A 21,549-nucleotide genomic window follows, 5' to 3' on the forward strand; every position below is an offset into this window, starting at 1 on the left:
TAGCCCCACATTACTGGCATCGGTGTGGAGGATAAAAGGCTGGCCATAATCAGGGTAGGCCCGAATTTCATCCCCCGTGAGGGCCATTTTCAGCTGGCGGAAGGAATCCTCTTCCAACTTATCCCACTTGAAGGGTGGCTTGTGACTTCTGGATTTAGACTGACCTATCAGGAGGTCCTGCATTGGAGCTGCCATCTTAGTGAACCCGGGGATGAACCTTCGGTAGTAGCCTACCAACCTGAGGAATTGCCTCACTTCTTTGATGTTAGAGGGGCTTGGCCAGCTCTTGATGGCTATAACCTTGTCGGGGTCAGGGGCTACTCCCTCAGCACTCACCACCTGCCCCAGGTACTGTACCTTTGGTTTCAACAGGTGACACTTTGAGGGTTTCACTTTCAGGCCATAGCCTGCCAGGGCTTTGAACACCTCTGCCAGGTGTTTTAGATGGTCCTCGTAGCTCTTCGAATATACAATCACGTCGTCCAAGTAAAGTAGGACCGTCTCAAAGTTTCGGTGCCCTAGGCAGCATTCCATCAGCCTCTGGAAGGTCCCGGGTGCGTTGCAGAGCCCGAAGGGCATACAGTTGAATTCACTTAATCCCATCGGGGTGGTGAAGGCGGTCTTCTCCTTGTCAGCCTCTGCCACAGCAACCTGCCAGTACCCGCTAGTAAGGTCCAAAGTAAAGAAGAAATTAGCTGATTTTAGGGCTGCTAAAGACTCCTCTATTCTAGGTAACGGGTATGCGTCTTTGTGGGTGATACGATTAAGTTTTCTATAGTCCACGCACATTCTCATGGTACCGTCTTTCTTTTTTACCAGAACCAAAGGGGCTGCCCAGGGGCTACAGCTGTCCCTGATCACTCCCGCCTCTTTCATCTCTCTTAGCATGCGCTTTGCGTTCTGATAATGTGCAGGGGGTACCGGTCTGTGTCTCTCCTTTATCGGTGGGTGGTTCCCCGTGGGGATGTGGTGTTCTACCCCCTTCACTTGGCCAAAGTCTAACGAGTGCTTCCTAAAAACCCTTTCATGTTCGCGCACCACCCGATAGACTCCTTGTTTTTGATGCAGGGGAGTGGAGTCGGCACCCACGTGGAGTTTCTGGCACCAGTCCTTGTGTTTCTGGGAGCCATTACCCTCCGCCTGGGAAGATGGAGTCAAGGGTTCCACGGCCCTGACAGCATTGTGTTCAACAGTATACAATTTGGCTAGTGTAGCATACCGGGGCAAGTGTACTTCCCTTTCCCCAATGTTTAAGATCCGGACGGGCACCCTTCCATGGCGGACATCAACCACCCCCCGGGCTGTCAAAATGGTGGGCCTGCTGTCTGAGTATACGGGTTCTACCTTGGCTTGGTAGTCTCTCCCTCTTAACCCGATTTGCAGTCCGACACCAGATCATCATTTCACTTTTGGGAGGCATGGCAATGGGGAACGGGTCGCTCATCCTCACGCTACCGATCTCACCACCAGACAGTTCTACTTGTTGCCGTCTCATCAGGGCTCCTATCTCTTTCTGGAGGACCCTCTATTGGCTGGAGCTAGCATTCATCGCCACCTGCTGCAAAATTACAATTACTTCTGAAAGACAATTTTCAATCACGTTAGTAACCAAGGTTATTTTAGGGTGACTTTCTCGACGGTCAATGTCCACAATAATCACTCCCTGTGCCGGCAGTTCAACTTTACCAATCTTAATGGTCATCTCTCTGAACCCCACCTGCGGCACGGGTTGACCATTGCTGGCGATGATGCTTAAGTCATCGTCTGGATAACGGGTTATATCAGTGTCACTCCAGTACTGCTTGAAAAGTACGTAGGGGATGGTAGTCACTTGGGACCCGGTGTCCAGCAGTGCACTCAGGGGGATACCATCCAGCACTACGGGTAAAACCGGGTGTCCCCCCATGTACTTATCGCGCCAATTAGACGGGCCTGGTGACCTTATGCCTGGGGGTTGGCCCTCTGCCCCAGGTCGGACCCGTTTAAAGTACAGTACCTGGCTATGTGTCCTGGCTGGTTGCAACGGCTTCAAATCGGCTGTCCATCCTCAGCATAGCGGTCTGTGGGCCTCCCTCTGCACAACGGGATCCTCCTCTGCCGACGCCACGGGACATCCCCTGGACTGGAAGTCAGCTTGATTGGTCCTGATGGGTCCATCTGTAATGACTGTAACATACCTGGCGGCGTCCTTGCATAGTGGTCCATCTCCCACTGTGCAAGAGCGCGCACTTGATCTCCAGTCCAGACTGCCACTCTGGCTTCTTTCCATGTTGTCTGCTTTGCTTTGCTCTTGCTGCTTAGGGCGACGCCCCTGAACTTCCTGTTTCTTGTAGCTGCTGCTGACACTCCCCTAATGCGTCCTCAGCCTATTGCTGTCTGTCACCTGGTATTTAAACCAGCTACTCCTTGGAATCCTTGCCTGAGCATCTTGTTCTGTCAGTTGGCTTCTGGTCGCTGACATGCCAGGTCCTATCTATGTTTCCTGCCTATCGGTATCAGTTCCCGTGTCTGAACTGTGTCCTGTCTGTGCACTCTAGCCTGTTGTCTGTCCGCCTTCCTGGAGGCTGTATTTCCAGACCAGTCTGAACACGCTCTTAGCCTGTTCGTCTTGCCCTCTGGGGGCCGCATACCCAGACTCGCTCCTGTATTTGTTGCAGTACAGTTCCTGTCTGAACTGTCTCCTAACCTGCTTCCTGTTTCTTTCTATGTCTGTACCTTCCCTTTCTCCTGCTTTGTCTAAACCAGCACTTGGCTTTGCCTTGGCTCGTTCCTGTATTTTGTTGCAGTTACAGTTCCTGTCTGAACTGTCTCCTTACCTTTTACCCTTTTCATCTCTATGTCCGTCCCTTCCCTTTTCCTGCGTTGTCTGAACCTGCACCTAACTCCTTCTCGTTGTCGCTCTACTTCCGTTTGTGAGTTGGAGTCCTCTCGCTACTTCTTTGCAAGTATCTAGTGTGTGTATCTGGTTCTGTCTTTCTTTCTGTTCCATGTGAACAGAGCCCTATCCCCTTTGCTTTGTCTTTGTTTACCCCTTCGGCGATTTATCTCAGCCCTGTCCACCGCGTCTGCGGTTTCGCTCTGCTCAGCCTTGTCCACCGCGTCTGCGGTTTCGCTCTGCTCAGCCCTGTCCACCGCGTCTGCGGTTTCGCTCTGCTCAGCCTTGTCCACCGCGTCTGCGGTTTCGCTCTGCTCAGCCTTGTCCACCGCGTCTGCGGTTTCGCTCTGCTCTGCCTTGTCCATCGCGTCTGTGGTTTCGCTCTGCTCAGCCTTGTCCACCGCGTCTGCTCTTTCGCTCTGCTCAGCCTTGTCCACCGCGTCTGCGGTTTCGCTCTGCTCAGCCTTGTCCACCGCATCTGCGGTTTCGCTCTGCTCAGCCTTGTCCACCGCGTCTGCGGTTTCGCTCTGCTCAGCCTTGTCCACCGCGTCTGCGGTTTCACTCTGCTCAGCCTTGTCCACCGCGTCTGCGGTTTCGCTTTGCTCAGCCCTGTCCACCGCATCTGCGGTTTTGCTCTGCTCAGCCTTGTCTACCGCGTCTGCGGTTTTGCTCTGCTCAGCCTTGTCTACCGCGTCTGCGGTTTTGCTTTGCTCAGCCTTGTCCACCGCGTCTGCGGTTTTGCTTTGCTCAGCCTTGTCTACCGCATCTGCGGTTTTGCTCTGCTCAGCTTTGTCCACCGCGTCTGCGGTTTCGCTCTGCTCAGCCCTGTCTACCGCGTCTGCGGTTTCGCTCTGCTCAGCCTTGTCTACCGCACCTGCGGTTTTGCTTTACTCTGTTTGATTACCGCATCTGCGGCTCTGAACTCGTCTCCCAGTCTGTACTGGACCCTACCCAGCCTGCGCTCTAGCCTGCCTGTTCCTGTATTCCCTGGTGTGGGTCAACAGCCGTGTCTGGAGTCTGACCTGGAGTAGACCCTGGTCCCTCTGCTCGGTTCCTCCCTGGTGCACTGGCGTCGTATGCCGTCGTGCGACCTTGGTCGGATCGAGCAGATACTTAGTTATGCCCCTCCAGGCACTCTCCGGTTCATGGCACAGTGGAACCACTAAACACGCACACGCCAGTCAGTCCGGGCGTGTGCATTACAACAACTGTACGGTCCTGGTCAATGCAGCAACACTCTTTGTTAGTTCTTGGACCTGATGGTGCAGGTTTGCAGGCGGGGATGGGTTTAGAGCCTGCGCATCAGCCCCCACAAGGTCTGCAGGGTAGGGCGCCGCCTCTTCGTGGTACGTAATGGCAGGACGCCGGGAAGCTACAGCGCCACCTGGTGTCGGTTCTCGGAGCACCCGGATGGCCCTATCTTTAAACTGTGCGAAAGTCAAATCGGGGTTCTGTAGGGCCATAAGGCGCAGCTGGGTTCTGTGGGCACTGGACAGCAGACCTTCTATGAACTGGTCAGTCAATAGTTTATCTGTATCCTGCACGCTGCCAGGGTCAGCTTGTTTGATTGCTCCCAAGGCTTCCTGTAAATTTAGGGCATAGTCTCTGATGCTGTCCTGTGTCCGCTGCTTACATCCGTAGAACCGCATTTTAATTTCAGCTGAGGTGCGGGTGTCAAAAGTACCCCGCAGCAGGGCTAAAATGTCCTTTACAGTCCTTTTCTCCTCAGCTGGCCATGATTTTACCTCCCGCTGGGCCGCACCAGTTAACTGCCCGGTCAATATGCTGATTTTCTGTTCTTCTGTTAGGGGATAGACTTTAAATAAACTGTGCAGTCTTTCCTTAAAGTCACTTAATGTATAGGATTCCCCTGAGTACTGGGGCAGCCAGGCCGCTCCGGGGATATAGGGCATGGAAAACGGCATCACCACTGCTGCAGCCACGCTGGTGGTAGTGGGCCCCTCCGCTTCCGACATCTTCCTTCCCCCTAGTTAACCGTGGCCTACCTTCTGTTGATCCTCTTCCGTAGGCCGCAGTTCCACTAGCGCTGCTCTGGGCGAGGACCTTGCGTCGCGTCCTGGTGACGTCAGCGTCGCTCTCTCTCCTTCCAGGACCTTGCGCAGCGTCCGGTCTCGCGCGGTTTTGGTGTCCACGCCCCTCTTCTTCCCGCGCGGCGTCCCAAAGATGGCGCCTTTTGGCGGGAAACGGCCCCGAATGGCTTGAAACTTCACTCAGGTAAGTATAAAGTCTTTTCAGCCACGCAATACCCGTTTGTGGCGGGTTGGTCACAATCCTGCCGACTACACCAAAGCTGACTCGCCCCCTGGGCCGCGGGGCACTCGAGACCGGGCCTCTGTACGATGCTGGGGGTAGTAGTGGTGGCAGCCCGGTCCCGTGGCTCAGGGTGGTCAGACCAAATGGCGGTCTATCAATCAGTGCTTTAAATGTCCGACTACGCCACCCGTGGATTGCGGTCAGGGATAACCGCCGCTGCAGGGCAAGCCGCTGGGGCTGGTGTTGGTGTGCAGCACAGAGGTAAGATAACTCCCCACGGGAGGAGTGTAGCCCCAGGGCAATGTAGGGGGATGTTGGGGGTGATAGTTCCGTCCGCGACAGTCAGAATGCAGAGTCCGCTTAAACAGTTCAGGGTCTTTATTATAACAGATGGTAATGACCCAACAACAGTACCGGCTAGAAGGGGACCTGGATGTCTGAGAACACTCGGGAAGCCCCTCTGGTCAGGGTGAGGGTGTAGGCCTACCGTGCTCTTTAAGCTCTTTCTGACTATTTCCCCCTTTAGTGGTAAAATAGCCCACGTCCCTGAGCGTGCCGTGTATTCTCACCCGTATGGCTTGCAACTTTGGCTCCTTTTACCTCTGGCCTCTCTTGGCTTTGCTGGTCCCTTCTGTTGTAGCGGAGCCTCCGGGCTTTCTAGGCCAAAGGACATGAAATCCCTCGTGGATTGGTTCTCTGCTGCTGGACTTAGAGTCTTTACAGCCTCGGACCCCAATGTCCGGTTAGATGGTTCTCTATCTGCCAGGACAGGCTCTCCGCGCCTTACGTCCCTGGCTCGTGGCTTCTCCTCTGCCTCACGACCTCCACAGCTACAGCTGAACTGTCCCTCCTTCTCTGGGACTAGTCTCACTCCTGAGCTAGGTCGTCCAGTTCTCTCTAACCCTGCCCCCCAGTTCCAGCTTTTAAAGGGGCAGCCAGCTCCCCCTACTGGCCTGGGACAGGAGGTGCTGTATGCTAATTGTCCCTAACCAGGGAACCTCCTTCCTGCTCTCAGACACAGCCTTTATTATTTGTGGCATCCAGGCCTGGGGTGACACACCTGCGCTTCTCAGTCTCTGCGGCATGGCAAGCTGGATGGCAGCTTTTGGCTGCTATCCAGCCTGTCATGTGAATGTAGCAGAGCTGAAGCTGTCCTGGGAACCATGGAAAGGTAAGGATGAGGTTGCTTTATTATTTTACTTTTATTGCAGGAGATCGTTGGCTTCAGCTGGAATGGGCGTGATGGTAAGTATGGTTTAATTTAGAACAATAAAGAATTGTGTCTTTATTTCAATTAAAGGACTTTATTCTGGGTGTTTGTGTTTTTTTTTTAACTTTGACTATGGGGTTAGTAATGGGGGTGTCTTATAGACGCCTCTCCATTACTAACCTGGGCTTGATGTCAGCTGGCATTATAAGCTGACATCAACCCCAGCCCTATTACCCCACTGCCACCGCTACAGGGCAGTGGGAAGAGCGAGGCTAAGTGCCAGAATTGGCACATCCTATGGATGCGCCATTTCTGGGGCGGCTGAGGGCTGGTGTTTCTAGCCTGGGAGGGGGCCAATATTTATGGCACCCTTCCTGGGCTATTAATATCAGCCCCCAGCTGTCTGCCTAGCCTTTGCTAGCTATTAAAATAGGGGGGACCCCACATCATTTTTTTTGGGGTCCCCCATTTTAATAGCTAGTAAAGGCTAGGTATTCAGCTGGGGGCTGACATTAGTAGCCTGGGAAGCTCCCTGGGTATTACCCCCTTCCCAGGCTTCAAACATCTGCCCCAGCCATCTGCTTAACCTCCGCTAGAGACTAAAATTAAGGGGAACCCCACGCCAATTTTTTTTTTAATAAATCCTTTAGTGTTAAAATAAATGACAAGTACAGTAATCAGCACTGTGTGATTCTCTGTTCTTTCTATTCTAAATTGTCGGGTACCGCTGCTGAATTGCCGGCCGGCTTTTTTAAAGAGACGGTGCATGAAAACACTGTTATTTTTGTTAATAAATCCTTTACACTAAATGACAAGTACAGTAACCAACACTGTCACTGTACTTCATATATATGTGACTGACATGTTTCTATCTATCTAATCTATGTGTGATGTTCTATTCTTTCTGTTCTAAATTGTCAGGTACCGGTGTATGCCGCTGATGAATTGCCGGCTTTTCATGTCATTCTACATTATTCTTAGTTGTTTTCCTTCATGTAGACTTAACCTACAAGGAAAGAAAGGGTTTATTTTTATTCCGATATTTGTGTCCCATTGACTTGCATTGGTATCGGAATCGGCGATATCCGATACTTTTTGGGTATCGGTCCGATCCAATCCGATCCGATATTTCCCGATATCGGAAGGTATCGCTCAAAACTACACATAAAGTGACATATGTCAGATTTGAAAAGTTTGGCCTGGTCACTAAGGAGTTAATGCACAGCAATGTTCATTATTTTGTTGCTTCTTTTAACCACTTCAGGGTTCGGAAACTGTGAAACGGTTAAAAAAAATTAAAAGTAACATGTTAACTTTTTAAGCAGCTTCCTTTGGAAACTGCCTGCTCTTTGTAGTTGAAACTATAGGAAAAAGACACCGGTGTTGGAGCCACTGTTAAAAAAAGAAGGCAAAGTCCCCTGGCTGTCTCCTGAAGTGGCTTTGCCTGGGAAAACCTAGGCGTCTTTGGCGTCGGAATTAAGACGTTGTGTGCAAATACCCTTAGACGGAAAAGAGGGGAGAGGTGCAAGTCTTTTATTTATACTTTCCCAACAAGGCCATACGTAACCACATAAGACAAATATTCACTGATCATCCAAAACCGTTTGCCTAATTTTGTGTAGGTCCCCATTGCGCTCACAAAACAGCTCTGATCTGGCGAGGCAATGACTTCCTTGAGTACTGGAAGTTGGGGACTTCATGAATCCTTGTTTTTACAGGACACCAAAGATGCTTGATCAGCTTGAGATCTGGGGAAGTGAACACCTTAAAATGTTAGTCATGTTCCCCATACCTTTATATTTGCTGGAGCATTATTGGCCAAACAAGGCTACTGCCATTAGAAATACCTTAAGCATGAAAGGGTGTCCTTGGTCTGGACTTTGTTTATGTAGGTAATACGTGTCACATCCACGAGTACCAGGACAAAAGATTTTCTAGCAGAACGTAGCCCAGAGCATCATACGACCTTACCGTCGTCTTGTCTTCCTAGAATGCATTCTGTACCCATCTCTTCCTCAGATAGGCATGGCATACCACCTGGCCATCCACATGATGTAAAGGTTATTTATCAGACCTGGTCACTTTCTTCCATTGCTTCATGGTCCACTTCTGCTGCTCATATGCCCATTGTAGGTACTTTTGGTGGTGTACAGGGGTCAGCATGGACACTTGACCACCCTGTGGCTTCACAGCCCTGTACTCAGGACGTTGTGATGCATTTGGGGTTCTGACACCTTTCCATCACAGCCAGCACTAACTTTCTCAGCAATTTTTGCTACATTAGCTCTCTTGTGAGACTAACTTTACCTAAACTTTGTATCTGAACACTATTTGAAATAACTTTGATCTAAAACAGTTACATTACTTCTTAAAGAGGAAATTAAAATTAAAAATCCAGTGAAAGATGCTCCTTAAAGGCCTCAGGTGTTGCCCACTGGTGGACAACCCCTCTAAGTGGAAAAGTGGATCTGCGCTTCCAGTTTAGCATAAATCACCCATGTAATGATAAGTATATGATAAGTAAATCACTGTTATTGATGTGATCTGTAAGACAATTTTATGTACGATTTTGATTCTTTTTTTTTTTTAAATAAAGAGAAAACAACCTTCTTTTATTTGTGCTTCAGTCAATTCAGGGGACAGATTTTCTCCATCTGCTTCACAAGTGCCCAGCATCAATAAGTAAGTAGCAGCTGAAAGCTCTTAAATACAAACTATAAGGCTACGTTCCCATGATGAGTATATGCTGAGTTTTTGTTGTTTGGTTACTTGTGTTTTTTTTACATGAATTTTTGTGTTTATTTTTATTGTGTTAGGTATGTCATGATTCTTGTTATAATAAAGCTGCATTTTTTTGATACTTCCTGGCTTTAACAAAACTTTATTGTTACAGTCATGTGTGCATAACATGTGTTTTTTTAATGCATTTACTCAGTGGAAATGCACTTAAAATACATATGCATTTTTTACTTGCAAATTTTCTGCATCTGATAGGGAAAATCCGCACATACACTCAGCATACCTGCAAGAGAAATTTTTATTTTGCTGACTTAAAAAAAAAAAACGCAGGTCAGTATACACAGCGTAAAAAAAAATCACAGTGGGCATGAGACTTCTATAAATCCCATCCACTTTGCTGGAACTGTAAGACCCTGATTTTTTTTGCACCTTGAAAATATGCAGCGTCAAAAACTCACAAAAGGTCATTGTGGTAACTTAACCTAAGCCATTGCAGACATATATCAACACAGCTGATCTTACTCTTTTCATGGTGCCTTGTTGGAAATTGAGGAATTTTAATATTTTTTCAGTTCTCTTATACAGAGCCGCCACCTTTACTGTCATATATGGGTAAAACAATATTGTGGCGAACATTATTTTGCACAGAGATGTAATCCATGATACCAGTAAAAAATGGACATGTCTCCATAATTTTTGCAGGGACACACGGTCCGCAAAAATAAATCCTGAACATGTGAACAACCCTATAGACTATTATGGGTGCGTATTCTATCCATGAAGACCATGGATAGGTCTCATATGTGAAAAACGGATGTCTGAATGAGGCTCAAATGCCATATCTGTAATGACCCATGGGGTGAATATGCAGCAAACTTTTTGCTGTGGATTTGCTTGTAGAAAACTAGTTGTATATTACAGTAGAAATCTCATTGACACTCTGTGAAGAAAAATCACAGCGTAAATTGACCAGCAGCGTGGATTGGAAATTCACAGCATATCTATATATTCTTCATATATTACTGTGACTTAACCGCACCATATCCGCAACAATGACCGCAGTGGAAATGCCCTGTAGGAATGTAGTCTAAATGCATTACTGATATATCCCACGCCAAATATAGGTTGGTTGCTTTCTTACATAATAGAGGGATTGTTTGGCATTAGGGCCAGGATGTAATTACAGCTTCTCCATGATGTTTCGTTGGTTTTACACTACGTTTTATGTGTGATGTACTTACCATTTTTGTTTCACCAGGGCTGAGTTAATGGACCAAACTTCTAACGTATCCAGAAATAAAAATGTACGTTTAAATGTAAATAAATAAGCTATACATTAATCATTTATATGCTACACGTAGTAAAACAATTCCCCAATATAGTTTTCTATTTTATTAAGCAAATCCTTTTACATTTACAGTTATCCATTGGTGGTGCAAGTCGATTATCATTGATAACTCCCTCTCCGCCTGGGTTCACAGGTAACTTTCTAAAGAACTGTTTAATCATTAATTACTGTTACTGTATAATATATTAAGTACATTTACACATCCATTGTTTTCTAGTGCTTCGCTCTGCACTTTTTTGGGGGGTGAATGATTATGATTGGTATTTTGGGTTTGTTCACCCATGTAGGTCCCTACCCATCTTTTTGCTACAGGTTTCTTGAAAAAAGTTAAGGTTTTAAATGTTTTCAGACCTGCCATTGACTTTAAGCATGGGGGCAGTATGCATATAATTCTGCACTGAGGTTTTGGAACATTGTTGCAGAGCAAGACTATGTTCACACACGTTGTGTTTTGCTGTGTATTTTGCAGCAGATTTTTATGCAAATTTTCAGCTGCGTCTAGCAGTACCAGCAAAGACTATGAGAAACCAGAATTCTCTGTTCACACATGTTGCTTTTTGTTTGCTGCATATTTTCTGCCTTGCTTGCGTATTTGGAAAATAGAACATGTCACTTCTTTCAGCATTTCTGCAGCAGAAAACTCACCTGCGTTTTTGCTGCGTATTTTTCACCCATAGGAAGTAATGGGTGGTCAAAAATACGCAGCAAATACACACGTTTTTTACGCGGCTGTTTTCCTGCCAGAGAAAAGTTAGCAGCAGAAAAAAAAAACATGTGTGAATATAGCCTAAGTAGCTGCACAAGATCGTTCAGGAGTGAGGAGTCGGTTGTCAGACACAGCCTAGCTCTCCACAGAGAAGGCATAGATGCTATATTACCATCTCTGCTTTCCCGATTGCATTATTGCTCTATACATCACTGAACAAGCGCAGTGCGCCCAGCAAGCGACAACAGCACTTTCTTCTATGGACCCAGTGATTACTAGTTACAGGGGAAATCAGCAATAATAAAAATGTATTTAAATGTTGAAATACCCTCCAAAAGTATGCTATCAGCTTATGTGAGACCACATTGTGAGAAATATAAAAAGAAAATTCCTAAGGAAAGAGGAGCACAATTTGCAATGTATTTTAGTGGTCCTTTGCAGTTAGAAAAAAAAGTGAAAAGGGGTATAAAAACGACATGAAAATCATGTCTGAGAGACCACAAAAAGAGGCAATAATACCATGTCCAGAAACAAATGCACAACCGGATGCAGCAGGTCCTGCATGATAAAGGTGGACCTGCTGCATCCCGTTGTGCATGTCTGGACATGGTATTGCAAGTATGGCTGCTATGTTTTCAGTGATGTCTTCTATGAAGAGCCAAATTAGAAAAATTGTTTATAGCTCTTAAAACTGCATGTACAAAAATACCTGAAAATGTGCCTGTCTTGAATAGGGTGAAACTGCCTAGTCTTGAACTGGTTAATGTTTCTATTCACACTTTACAGTTAAAGGGAACCTGTCACGTGAAAAAAACGGTATTATGTGGTGTTAATCTGCAGGTTAATAGCGTTCTAAACCTGCCCGGCGCCGACGCTGACTGACAACTCCCTCATCATTAGGTCCGGCTGTCAGTCAGTGCCTGGGGCACGGTTACAGCTACTGCCCTCTATACATAGAGCTGTGACTGAATCCGCATCGGCGCCGCCTCCATGACTGAAACAAACTGGAACGTTGCCGCAGGGAATAAAGTTGATTTCCTCTCAGGAGCAAGGGTCTAAGTCCAGGCGCCGGGCAGGTTCAGAGCGCTATTAATCATCTGCAGATTAACCCCATAACTGCAGGTTGATGGCATTTAATCATAAGACAGGTTCCCTTTAAGCATCATATTTTTGTGTAATCTGAACTTGGGTTAGTCAGAGGCTTTGCTCCCACATTAGACAAGTATAGGATTGGACCAAGAGAGGGGAGAGGTACGAGTCTTTCATATACTTTCTGAACAAGGCTATAAAGAATGAAATATGACATACATACACCATTCAGCCCAAACAACTTGTATTTCCAGCACATCCCACACATGATTCGATCATATTAAGATCTGAGGACTTTAGCGGCAAAGTCATTACTTAATTCTCTGTCACTTTCCTAAAACCATCCTTAAAGGGGTTTTCCCATGAACAAAAGTTCATTTTAATCAATAGATCTTGGAATAATAATAAGTTCCACAATTGGATGTGTTTAAATAAAATGTTCCTGTGCTGAGATAATCTTATAAATGTGCCCCTGCTGTGTACTGTGTAATGGCCGTGTCTGACTGTGCAGGAACATGTTCTGATCATACCACAGGGGGAGGAAGCAAAAGAGTATACAGACAGGACAGCAGGGGATCACAGCTGATTCTTTCTTTGAGGTAAAATATTGTTTAAAAACAGGCAGTGAAATGTTTTACCTCACAGAAAGAATCAGCTGTGACCTCATGCTGTCCTGTCTGTATACTCTTTTCCTTCCTCCCCTGCCCAGGAGCTGTGGTATGATCAGACCATGTTCCTGTATGGTGAGACGCAGCCATTACACAGTACAGAGCAGGGACACATTTATAAGATTATCTCAGCACAGGAACATTTTATTTAAACACATCCAATTGTGGAAGTTATTATTATTCCAACATCTATTGATTAAAATGAACTTTTGTTTGTGTGAAAACCCCTTTAAGTAATTTCTTGTTGTGTGGCAGGACACATTATTCTGCTGACAGAAACCTCTGCCACTAGGAAATAAGGTGGCTATGAAGGGGGTCAAAGTGTCAGAGTTACATCCAGATGAAAGCAGTGAAGGTTTACAGCGAACTTTAAAAAAAAAAAAAAAACATGTAGTAAATATGTTAATTTTGCAGCGTATTTTATTAAGTTATTGGCAATAGGTGAAACCTGAGACAAATCCAGTTAACTTTTGCAACAGTAGATTTTTTCTGTGATATGTGCCTTTGACATTTTTGTACTTTACATTTGTAATCTTCACCAAAATTCTGCAGTTCTACTACTGCGTGTGAATATAGCAAGTATATATAACATGTAGTTATTTCAGGAAAGCAAGTTAGTAACAGCAGGGAAGGATTAAAGTGGACCTGTGATTTCTGCTTCCCTGAGAGCAGGTTATAATAAAAAGTAGAGATACTTAACTCTGTGTATATTGGTTCATATCAAGGGTGGGGAACTTTCTGCCAATGGCCATTTGGATGGATGGTATAAATTGTTAGCCAAACGGGGCCGGAGGGAAACAAATCGCGCTGCATGGGAGCAGCGCTTTGCACATGCGCGGGAGGGGAGGCAGAGCAGGGCACATCACAGGGCTTGTCACAGGGCCCTGTGATGTGCAGGGGAGGGGGGAATATGGTAATTTAGCACAGAGGCGGAGATTTAGGGGAATAGTAAGCAGATAGGAGGGGTTTGCTTGGCGTCCCCCGGACTTTATAAAACCAGATTTCTCTGCAATCAGACCTCTGCTATGGACCATACAGGTAAGTATAGATTTACTTTTCTATACCCTGTATGCCCATAGTAGAGGTCTGATATCGCCCAGGGGGGTGACACATTCCCTTTAATGAACTAACTCCTAATGTGACGGCTTGTGCTGCTTCTCTTTGGTAAGACGATGTTAGGTGGTATTGATGATGTTGCTATTCGTAGCTGCTTTTCCAGGTTTACAACAGTCTGGAGCGCAGGAGACTCTTTGTGATGATAAGTTTTGTAAAGAACTCGCAGCAGTAAGCCATACCGAACACACATGTATATTACACTGCGGGTCTCCTCACAGTGGAAAATTCATCACTGCTCATGTAATATTTATAGAGCACAAGCAGTGGGTGATCTGCAGTATACATCACATAGGGGACACCGAGACTGCTGTCTACACATCACATAAGAGACACCGAGACTGCTGTATATTCATCACAGGAGATGCTACAACACAGGAGTCATGGGCATGAGGCTTATGCATTACAGGAGACACGGGCCTAGGGCATAGACATCACAGGAGACAAGGGCCTGGGGCATAGACATCACAGGAGACATGGGCCTGGGGCATAGACATTACAGGAGACATGGGCCTGGGGCATAGACATTACAGGAGACATGGGCCTGGGGCATAGACATTACAGGAGACATGGGCCTGGGGCATAGACATTACAGGAGACATGGGCCTGGGGCATAGACATCACAGGAGACATGGACCTGGGGCATAGACATCACAGGAGACATGGGCCTGGGGCATAGACATCACAGGAGACATGGGGCTCAGGCATACATATCACAGGAGACAAGAGGCTGCGGCATAGACGTCACATGAGACATGGGGCTCAGGCATACACGTAACAGGAGACGTGGGACATGGCATAGACGGCACAGGAGACATGGGGCTCAGGCATACACATCACAGGAGACAAGGGGCTGCGGCGTAGACGTCACAGGAGACATGGGGCTCAGGCATACACGTAACAGGAGACACGGGGCTGCAGCATAGACGTCAGAGGAGACATGGGGCTCAGGCATACATGTCACAGGAGACAAGGGGCTGCGGCATAGACGTCACATGAGACATGGGGCTCAGGCATACACATTACAGGAGACGTGGGGCTGCAGCATGGACGTCTCAGGAGATTCTGGGATGCGGTATAGACATCACTGGAGACATGTCGCTGGGGCATATACATCACTGGAGACATGTCGCTGGGGCATATACATCACTGGAGACATGTGGCTGGGGCGTATACATCACTGGAGACATGTGGCTGGGGCATAGACATCACTGGAGACGTGGCTGGGGCATATACTTCATTGGAGACATGTGGCTGGGGCATATACATCACTGGAGACGTGGCTGGGGCATAAACATCACTAGAGCCATGTGGCTGGGGCATAGACATCACTGGAGACGTGGTTGGGGCATAGACATCGCTGGAGACATGTGGCTGGGGCATAGACAGGTGCATCTCACTAAATTAGAATATCATCAAAAAGTGAATTTATTTCAGTTCTTCAATACAAAAAGTGAAACTCATATTATATAGTCATTACAAACCGAGTGATCTATTTCACGTGTTTATTTCTGTGAATGTTGATGATTATGGCTTACAGCCAAGGAAAACACAAAAGTCATTATCTCAGCAAATTAAAATAATTAACAAAAAAAAGCCTGCAAAGGCTTCCTAAGCCTTTAAAAAGGTCCCTTAGTCTGTTTCAGTAGGCTCCACAATCATGGGGAAGACTGCTGACTTGACAGATGTCCAAAAGGGAGTCATTGACACACTCCACAAGGTCCCAGAGTTCCAATTTTCATTTGAAAATGAAGGTCCCAGAGTCTGGAGGAAGAGTGGAGAGGCCACAATCCAAGCTGCTTGAGGTCTAGTGTGAAGTTTCCACAATCAGTGATGGTTTGGGGAGCCATGTCATCTGCTGGTGTATGTCCACTGTGTTTTATCAAGACCAAAGTCAGCGCGGCCGTCTACCAGGAGATTTTAGAGCACTTCATGCTTGCCTCTGCCGACAACCTTTTTGGAGATGGAAATGTCATTCTCCAGCAGGACTTGGCACCCGTCCACACTGCCAACAGTATCACTGTGCTTGATTGGCCAGCAAACTCGCCTGACCTTAACCCCATAGAGAATCTATGGGGTATTGTCAAGAGGAAGATGAGAGACACCAGACCCAACAATGCCGATGAGCTGAAGGCTGCTATCAAAGCAACCTGGGCTTCCATAACACCTCAGCAGTGCCACAGGGTGATCGCCCCCATGCCATGCCGCATTGATGCACAAGGAGCCACGACCAAGTATTGAGGGCATTTACTGGACATACATTTCAGTAGGACAACATTTCGGATTTCAAAAACATTTTTCAAGCTGTTGTTATAAAGTATTCTAATTTACTGAGATAATGACTTTTGTGTTTTCATTGGGTGTAAGCCATAATCATCAACATTAACAGAAATAAACACTTGAAATAGATCACTCTGTTTATAATGACTCTATATATCAGTTTCACTTTTTGTATTGAAGAACTGAAATAAATTTACTTTTTGATGATATTCTAATTAAGTGACATGCACCTGTACGTACATCACTGGAGACATGTGGCTGGGGCATATCCATACATCACTGGAGACGTGTGGCTGGGGCATATCCATACATCACTGGAGACGTGTGGCTGGGGCATAGACATCACTGGAGACATGTGGCTGGGGCATATGCATATATCACTGGAGACATGTGGCTGAGGCATATACATACATCACTGGAGACATGTGGCTGGGGCATATACATCACTGGAGACATGTGGCTGGGGCATATACATCACTGGAGACATGTGGCTGGGGCATATACATACATCACTGGAGACATGTTGCTGGGGCATATACATACATCACTGGAGACATGTGGCTGGGGCATATACATACATCACTGGAGACATGTGGCTGGGGCATATACATACATCACTGGAGACATGTGGCTGGGGCATATACATACATCACTGGAGGCATGTGGCTGGGGCATATACATACATCACTGGAGGCATGTGGCTGGGGCATATACATACATCACTGGAGGCATGTGGATGGGGCATATACATACATCACTGGAGGCATGTGGCTGGGGCATATACATACATAGAATCATAGAATGGTAGAGTTGGAGGGGACCTCCTGGGTCATCTGGTCCAACCCCCTGCTCAAAGCAGGATTCACTAAATCATCTCAGACAGATATCTGTCCAGCCTCTGTTTGAAGACGTCCTTTGAAGGGGAACTCACCACCTCTCGTGGCAGCCTGTTCCACTCATTGATCACCCTAACTGTCAAAATTTTTTTTCTAATATCTAATCTGTGTCTTCTCCCATTCAGTTTCATCCCATTGCTTCTAGTCTTTCCTTGTGAAAATGAGAATAAAGATGATCCTTCTACAATGTGACAGCCCTTGAGATATTTGTAGACAGCTATTAAGTCTCCTCTCAGTCTTCTTTTTTGCAAGCTAAACATTCCCAAATCCTGTAACCGTTCCTCATAGGACATGGTTTGCAGACCGGTCACCATTCTGGTCGCTCTTCTCTGAACTTGCTCCAGTTTGTCGATGTCTTTTTTTAAAATGTGGTGCCCAAAACTGGACGCAGTATTCCAGATGAGGTCTGACCAAAGAGGAGTAAAGTCCGATAATGACTTCACGTGATCTAGACTGTATGCTTCTGTTAATACATCCCAGAATTGTATTTGCCTTTTTTGCTGCTGCATCACACTGTTGACTCATGTTCAGTCTATGATCTATTAGTATACCTAAGTCTTTTTCACATGTACTGTTGCTTAGCTTTATTCCTCCCATTTTGTATATGCTTTTTTCATTTTTATTGCCCAGATGTAGTACTTTGCATTTTTCCCTGTTAAAAACCATTCTGTTAGTTACTGCCCACTACTCCAGTTTATTTAGGTCTTTTTGAATCCTCTATCTCTCTTCTCTAGTATTAGCTATCCCTCCTAGCTTTGTGTCATCAGCAAATTTAATCAGTTTACCCTCAATTCCTTCATCTAAATCATTGATAAAGATGTTGAACAATACAGGTCCCAGCACAGAGCCCTGTGGTACCCCATTTGAGACATTCATCCAACTGGATGTGAAGCCATTTACGACCACTCTTTGAGTCCGATCACTAAGCCAGTTATGAATCCACCTAGCAGTTGCCTTGTCCATTCCATACTTGGTCATTTTTTCAATAAGGATGGTGTGAGATACTTTGTCAAATGCTTTGCTGAAGTCAAGATATACTATATCTACAGCATTTCCCTGATCCACCCAGTCAGTGATTCTGTCATAGAAGGAAATTAAGTTAGTCTGACCTGACTTGTTAGTTACAAACCCATGCTGACTCTGGATAATCACTTCATTCTTATCCAGGTACTTACATACATGTTGTTTAATATTTTGTTCAAAGATCTTTCCTGGTATAGAAGTCAGACTCACCGGCCTATAGTTCCCTGGGTCCACCTTCTTCCCCTTTTTGAAGATGGGAACAACATTTGCTCTTCTCCAGTCTTCTGGGACTTCTCCTGTTCTCCAAGAATTTTCAAAGATTATGAAGAGTGGTTCTAAAATTTCTTCTACGATCTCCTTCAGTACTCTGGGGTGTAATTCATCTGGACCTGGAGACTTGAACTCATTTATGTTAGCTAAATATTCCCTCACAATCTCTCTGTTTACAGATAACTTGGATTCTTCTATTCCTTTAATAGGACAGTGAAGATCAGTTGATGTTACATTTTCTTTCTGAGAGAAAGCAGATGCAAAATAGGAATTAAAAAGTTCGGCCTTCTCAACATCCTTTCTTACCATTTCACCATTTTCATCCTGTAAAAATCATATAGCATCTTTGACTTTTCTTTTACTTTTGACATACCCCCAAAATCCTTTTTTATTGATTGACATCTCTTGCAAGCCTTAATTCATTGTCAGCTTTAGCTAACCTGATACGTTCCCTACAGGATCTGCAGACTGCATTATAATCTTCTTTAGATATGCCTCCCTCTTTCCATTTAATAAACATTTCTTTCTTTCTTTTTAGCATGTGTTTAAGTTCTGTGTTCATCCATCCTGGTTTCCTTAAATGCTTCCCATTCTTCCTACTTTTCGCGATTGTTAACGATTGTGCTTTGAGAATCTCATTTTTAAAAATTTCCCATCCTTCCTGGACATTTTTGTCCTTAAGGACATTCAGCCATTGGATCCGTCCTATTCTCTTTCTGAGTCGCTTAAAATCTGCCTTTCTAAAATCTATCCTTGAAGTTTGAGTCTTCACATGTCTTCCTCCTCTAGTTATCCAAAATTCTATAATAACATGATCGCTGCCTCCTAGGGTCCCAGCCACCTTTACCTCCTCAACCATTTCCTCCCTGTTTATAAGGATTAGATCCAAAGTAGCAGATCCCCTTGTTTTCTCCCCTACCTTTTGGAAGATAAAGTTGTCAGCAAGAGAGGATAAGAATTTGCTTGACCTGTTAGCTTTACTTGAGAGAGATTCCCAACAAATGTCTGGATAGTTGAAATCTCCCATGACCACTACGTCATATTTTTTAGGGGAACTTGGTCATTTGATACATAAAGAGTTCATCCATATCTTCAGCTTGCCCAGGTGGCCTGTAGTAAATGCCTACAATGGTGTCCTTTCCATTGTTCTCTCCTTGTATTCTTACCCAAACAGTTTCCACAGAACTCCCAGTCTCTGAAGCTTCAATCTCTGTGCAGATATACGCTTTTCTAACATACAATGCGACACCTCCTCCTTTTTTATCAAGTCTGTTTCTTGCAAATAAGTTGCATCACTGGAAACATGTGGCTGGGGCATATACATACATCAAGGAAGACATGTGGCTGGGGCATATACATACATCACTGGAGACATGTGGCTGGGGCATATACATACATCACTGGAGACATGTGGCTGGGGCATATACATGCATCATTGGAGACATGTGGCTGGGGCATACATCCCACAGGAGACGCTGTTGCTGTCATCTTCTCTGGGACGGGAGAGCATTATGCGCTAACTCCGACCACAGAGTATGTTCTGTAGTGAACGCTGCGTGCCTGTGCTCGCAGAGTAATAAGTAATTAAAGGGCCGGCAGACGGCAAAACACAGCTGCCGGCCAGAGCACTTCTGTCCCCGGGAATCTGCCCGGGAGCTGTAGATAAGGTTATCCTGAGGTTCCCCACCCCTTGGTTTATATAATTTGAAGTAGGATTTCCAAGTAAAGAGCAAATAGGACTCCTAGAGAAAGTCCTGATTACACCACCCACACAAAATGATTGACAGTGTAATCTATGCACATGCTGATTCAGGGAAAGCTGTGTGTCGGGTAAGCAGAACTCACTTAGGCTAAGTGCCCACGATGCAGACATGCTGCATATTTTTTCCGCATCGCCCTGGCAGGAAAAACTCATGCGGATTTTACAGCGGTCGCGTGACCTGTCACATGACTAAATGACGTCATGGCAGGTCCTTTCACACCACCGCGACCCATACAACAGACCGGACAGAGTGGAGAAAACATTTTATTTTAATTCTTTTTTTAACAGGTTCTATGGTACCCGAGTCTGGAGGAGAGTCTCCTCTTCTCCAAACCCGGGTACCATCCGCACATAGAATCGCATAATATCCATATGTGCAAATGTGTTCACGCGGATATTATGCGATTCAATGCAAGTCACTTGCGCTGCGTGTTCGCAAAATTAATGGACATGCTGCGTATTTTTCCGCAATGATAATTCGCAGCGGAGATTTCCGCAGCATGTGCACAGCACATGCGGATTATCATTGGGGACCATGGGGCACGTATTACCAAGCGTTTTTTAAGCGTTTTCGCTGCGGAAATTCCACGTCAAAAAACGCTTGAAAAGCGCATAGTGGGCACGCAGCCTTATAGTACTGTTCAGATTCATTTTGCTTTTTACTCAGTATTACTCATTTCTATAATCTTGTAGCTCAGCCTAATTAAGTGCTCCTATCAATTAATTTTGACAGTGTATGAGAATTATAATGTGCAATATTTTATGTCTCTCACTTGCATCTTATCCCTAAATATCAAACACATGTTTTCATTTTGCAGGTCCCTATAGAACCAGTAATACAGGGGGATCCTTAAGGTAATTCATTTATTTCGTTGGAAAGCAGGGATGAATAACTCCGGCTCAGTTCACTCTGTGCTGGGGGATTACACATTTGATGAGAAATGGGAGCGTGACATATTTATGACTGCAATTCTGCATAGAAGTCATAAAAACTCACATGTTTCAGACAGGTTATTGTTGTCTTTAAAAAGGTGTGGAACAAATACATTTATTTGCATCCATTTTTATCACTTTTTATTCCACTTTTTTTGCAAGTGGGTGAACAAAACAGTAATTCTGGTTATTTTGTTTTGTAAGACCATTCAATATAATTGACATGCTATTATTTTTCTGAAGCTTGATTTTAAAATGACAATACCACGCTTTTTTTTTTTTGTTTTTGTTTTTACTATTTTTGCTAAAAAAAAAAAAACCCTTTTCAAAAAAAATATTTTCTTCCTAACTTTGTTCTGAGAC

The 21,549-nt window shown here is 45.5% G+C and overlaps 1 protein-coding gene across 6 annotated transcripts in view; it reads left to right on the plus strand.

Annotated features, from left to right (window-relative positions):
* The window catches only part of LOC141166555 (uncharacterized), a 77,512-nt gene that overhangs the window by 53,364 nt on the left and 2,599 nt on the right, over window positions 1-21,549 (plus strand). For all 6 annotated transcript variants that reach the window (XM_073653344.1, XM_073653347.1, XM_073653345.1 and 3 more), the window contains 4 exons: window positions 8,987-9,041; window positions 10,357-10,402; window positions 10,519-10,579; window positions 21,072-21,108. In XM_073653344.1, the coding sequence (XP_073509445.1) occupies window positions 8,987-9,041; window positions 10,357-10,402; window positions 10,519-10,579; window positions 21,072-21,108 (199 nt within the window). The remainder of the gene's footprint in view (window positions 1-8,986; window positions 9,042-10,356; window positions 10,403-10,518; window positions 10,580-21,071; window positions 21,109-21,549) is intronic.

This window comes from Phyllobates terribilis, unplaced genomic scaffold (genome assembly GCF_046119375.1).
Source record: "Phyllobates terribilis strain yellow unplaced genomic scaffold, ASM4611937v1 Scaffold_11__3_contigs__length_659146591, whole genome shotgun sequence".
In the NCBI taxonomy this organism is placed as follows: domain Eukaryota; kingdom Metazoa; phylum Chordata; class Amphibia; order Anura; family Dendrobatidae; genus Phyllobates; species Phyllobates terribilis.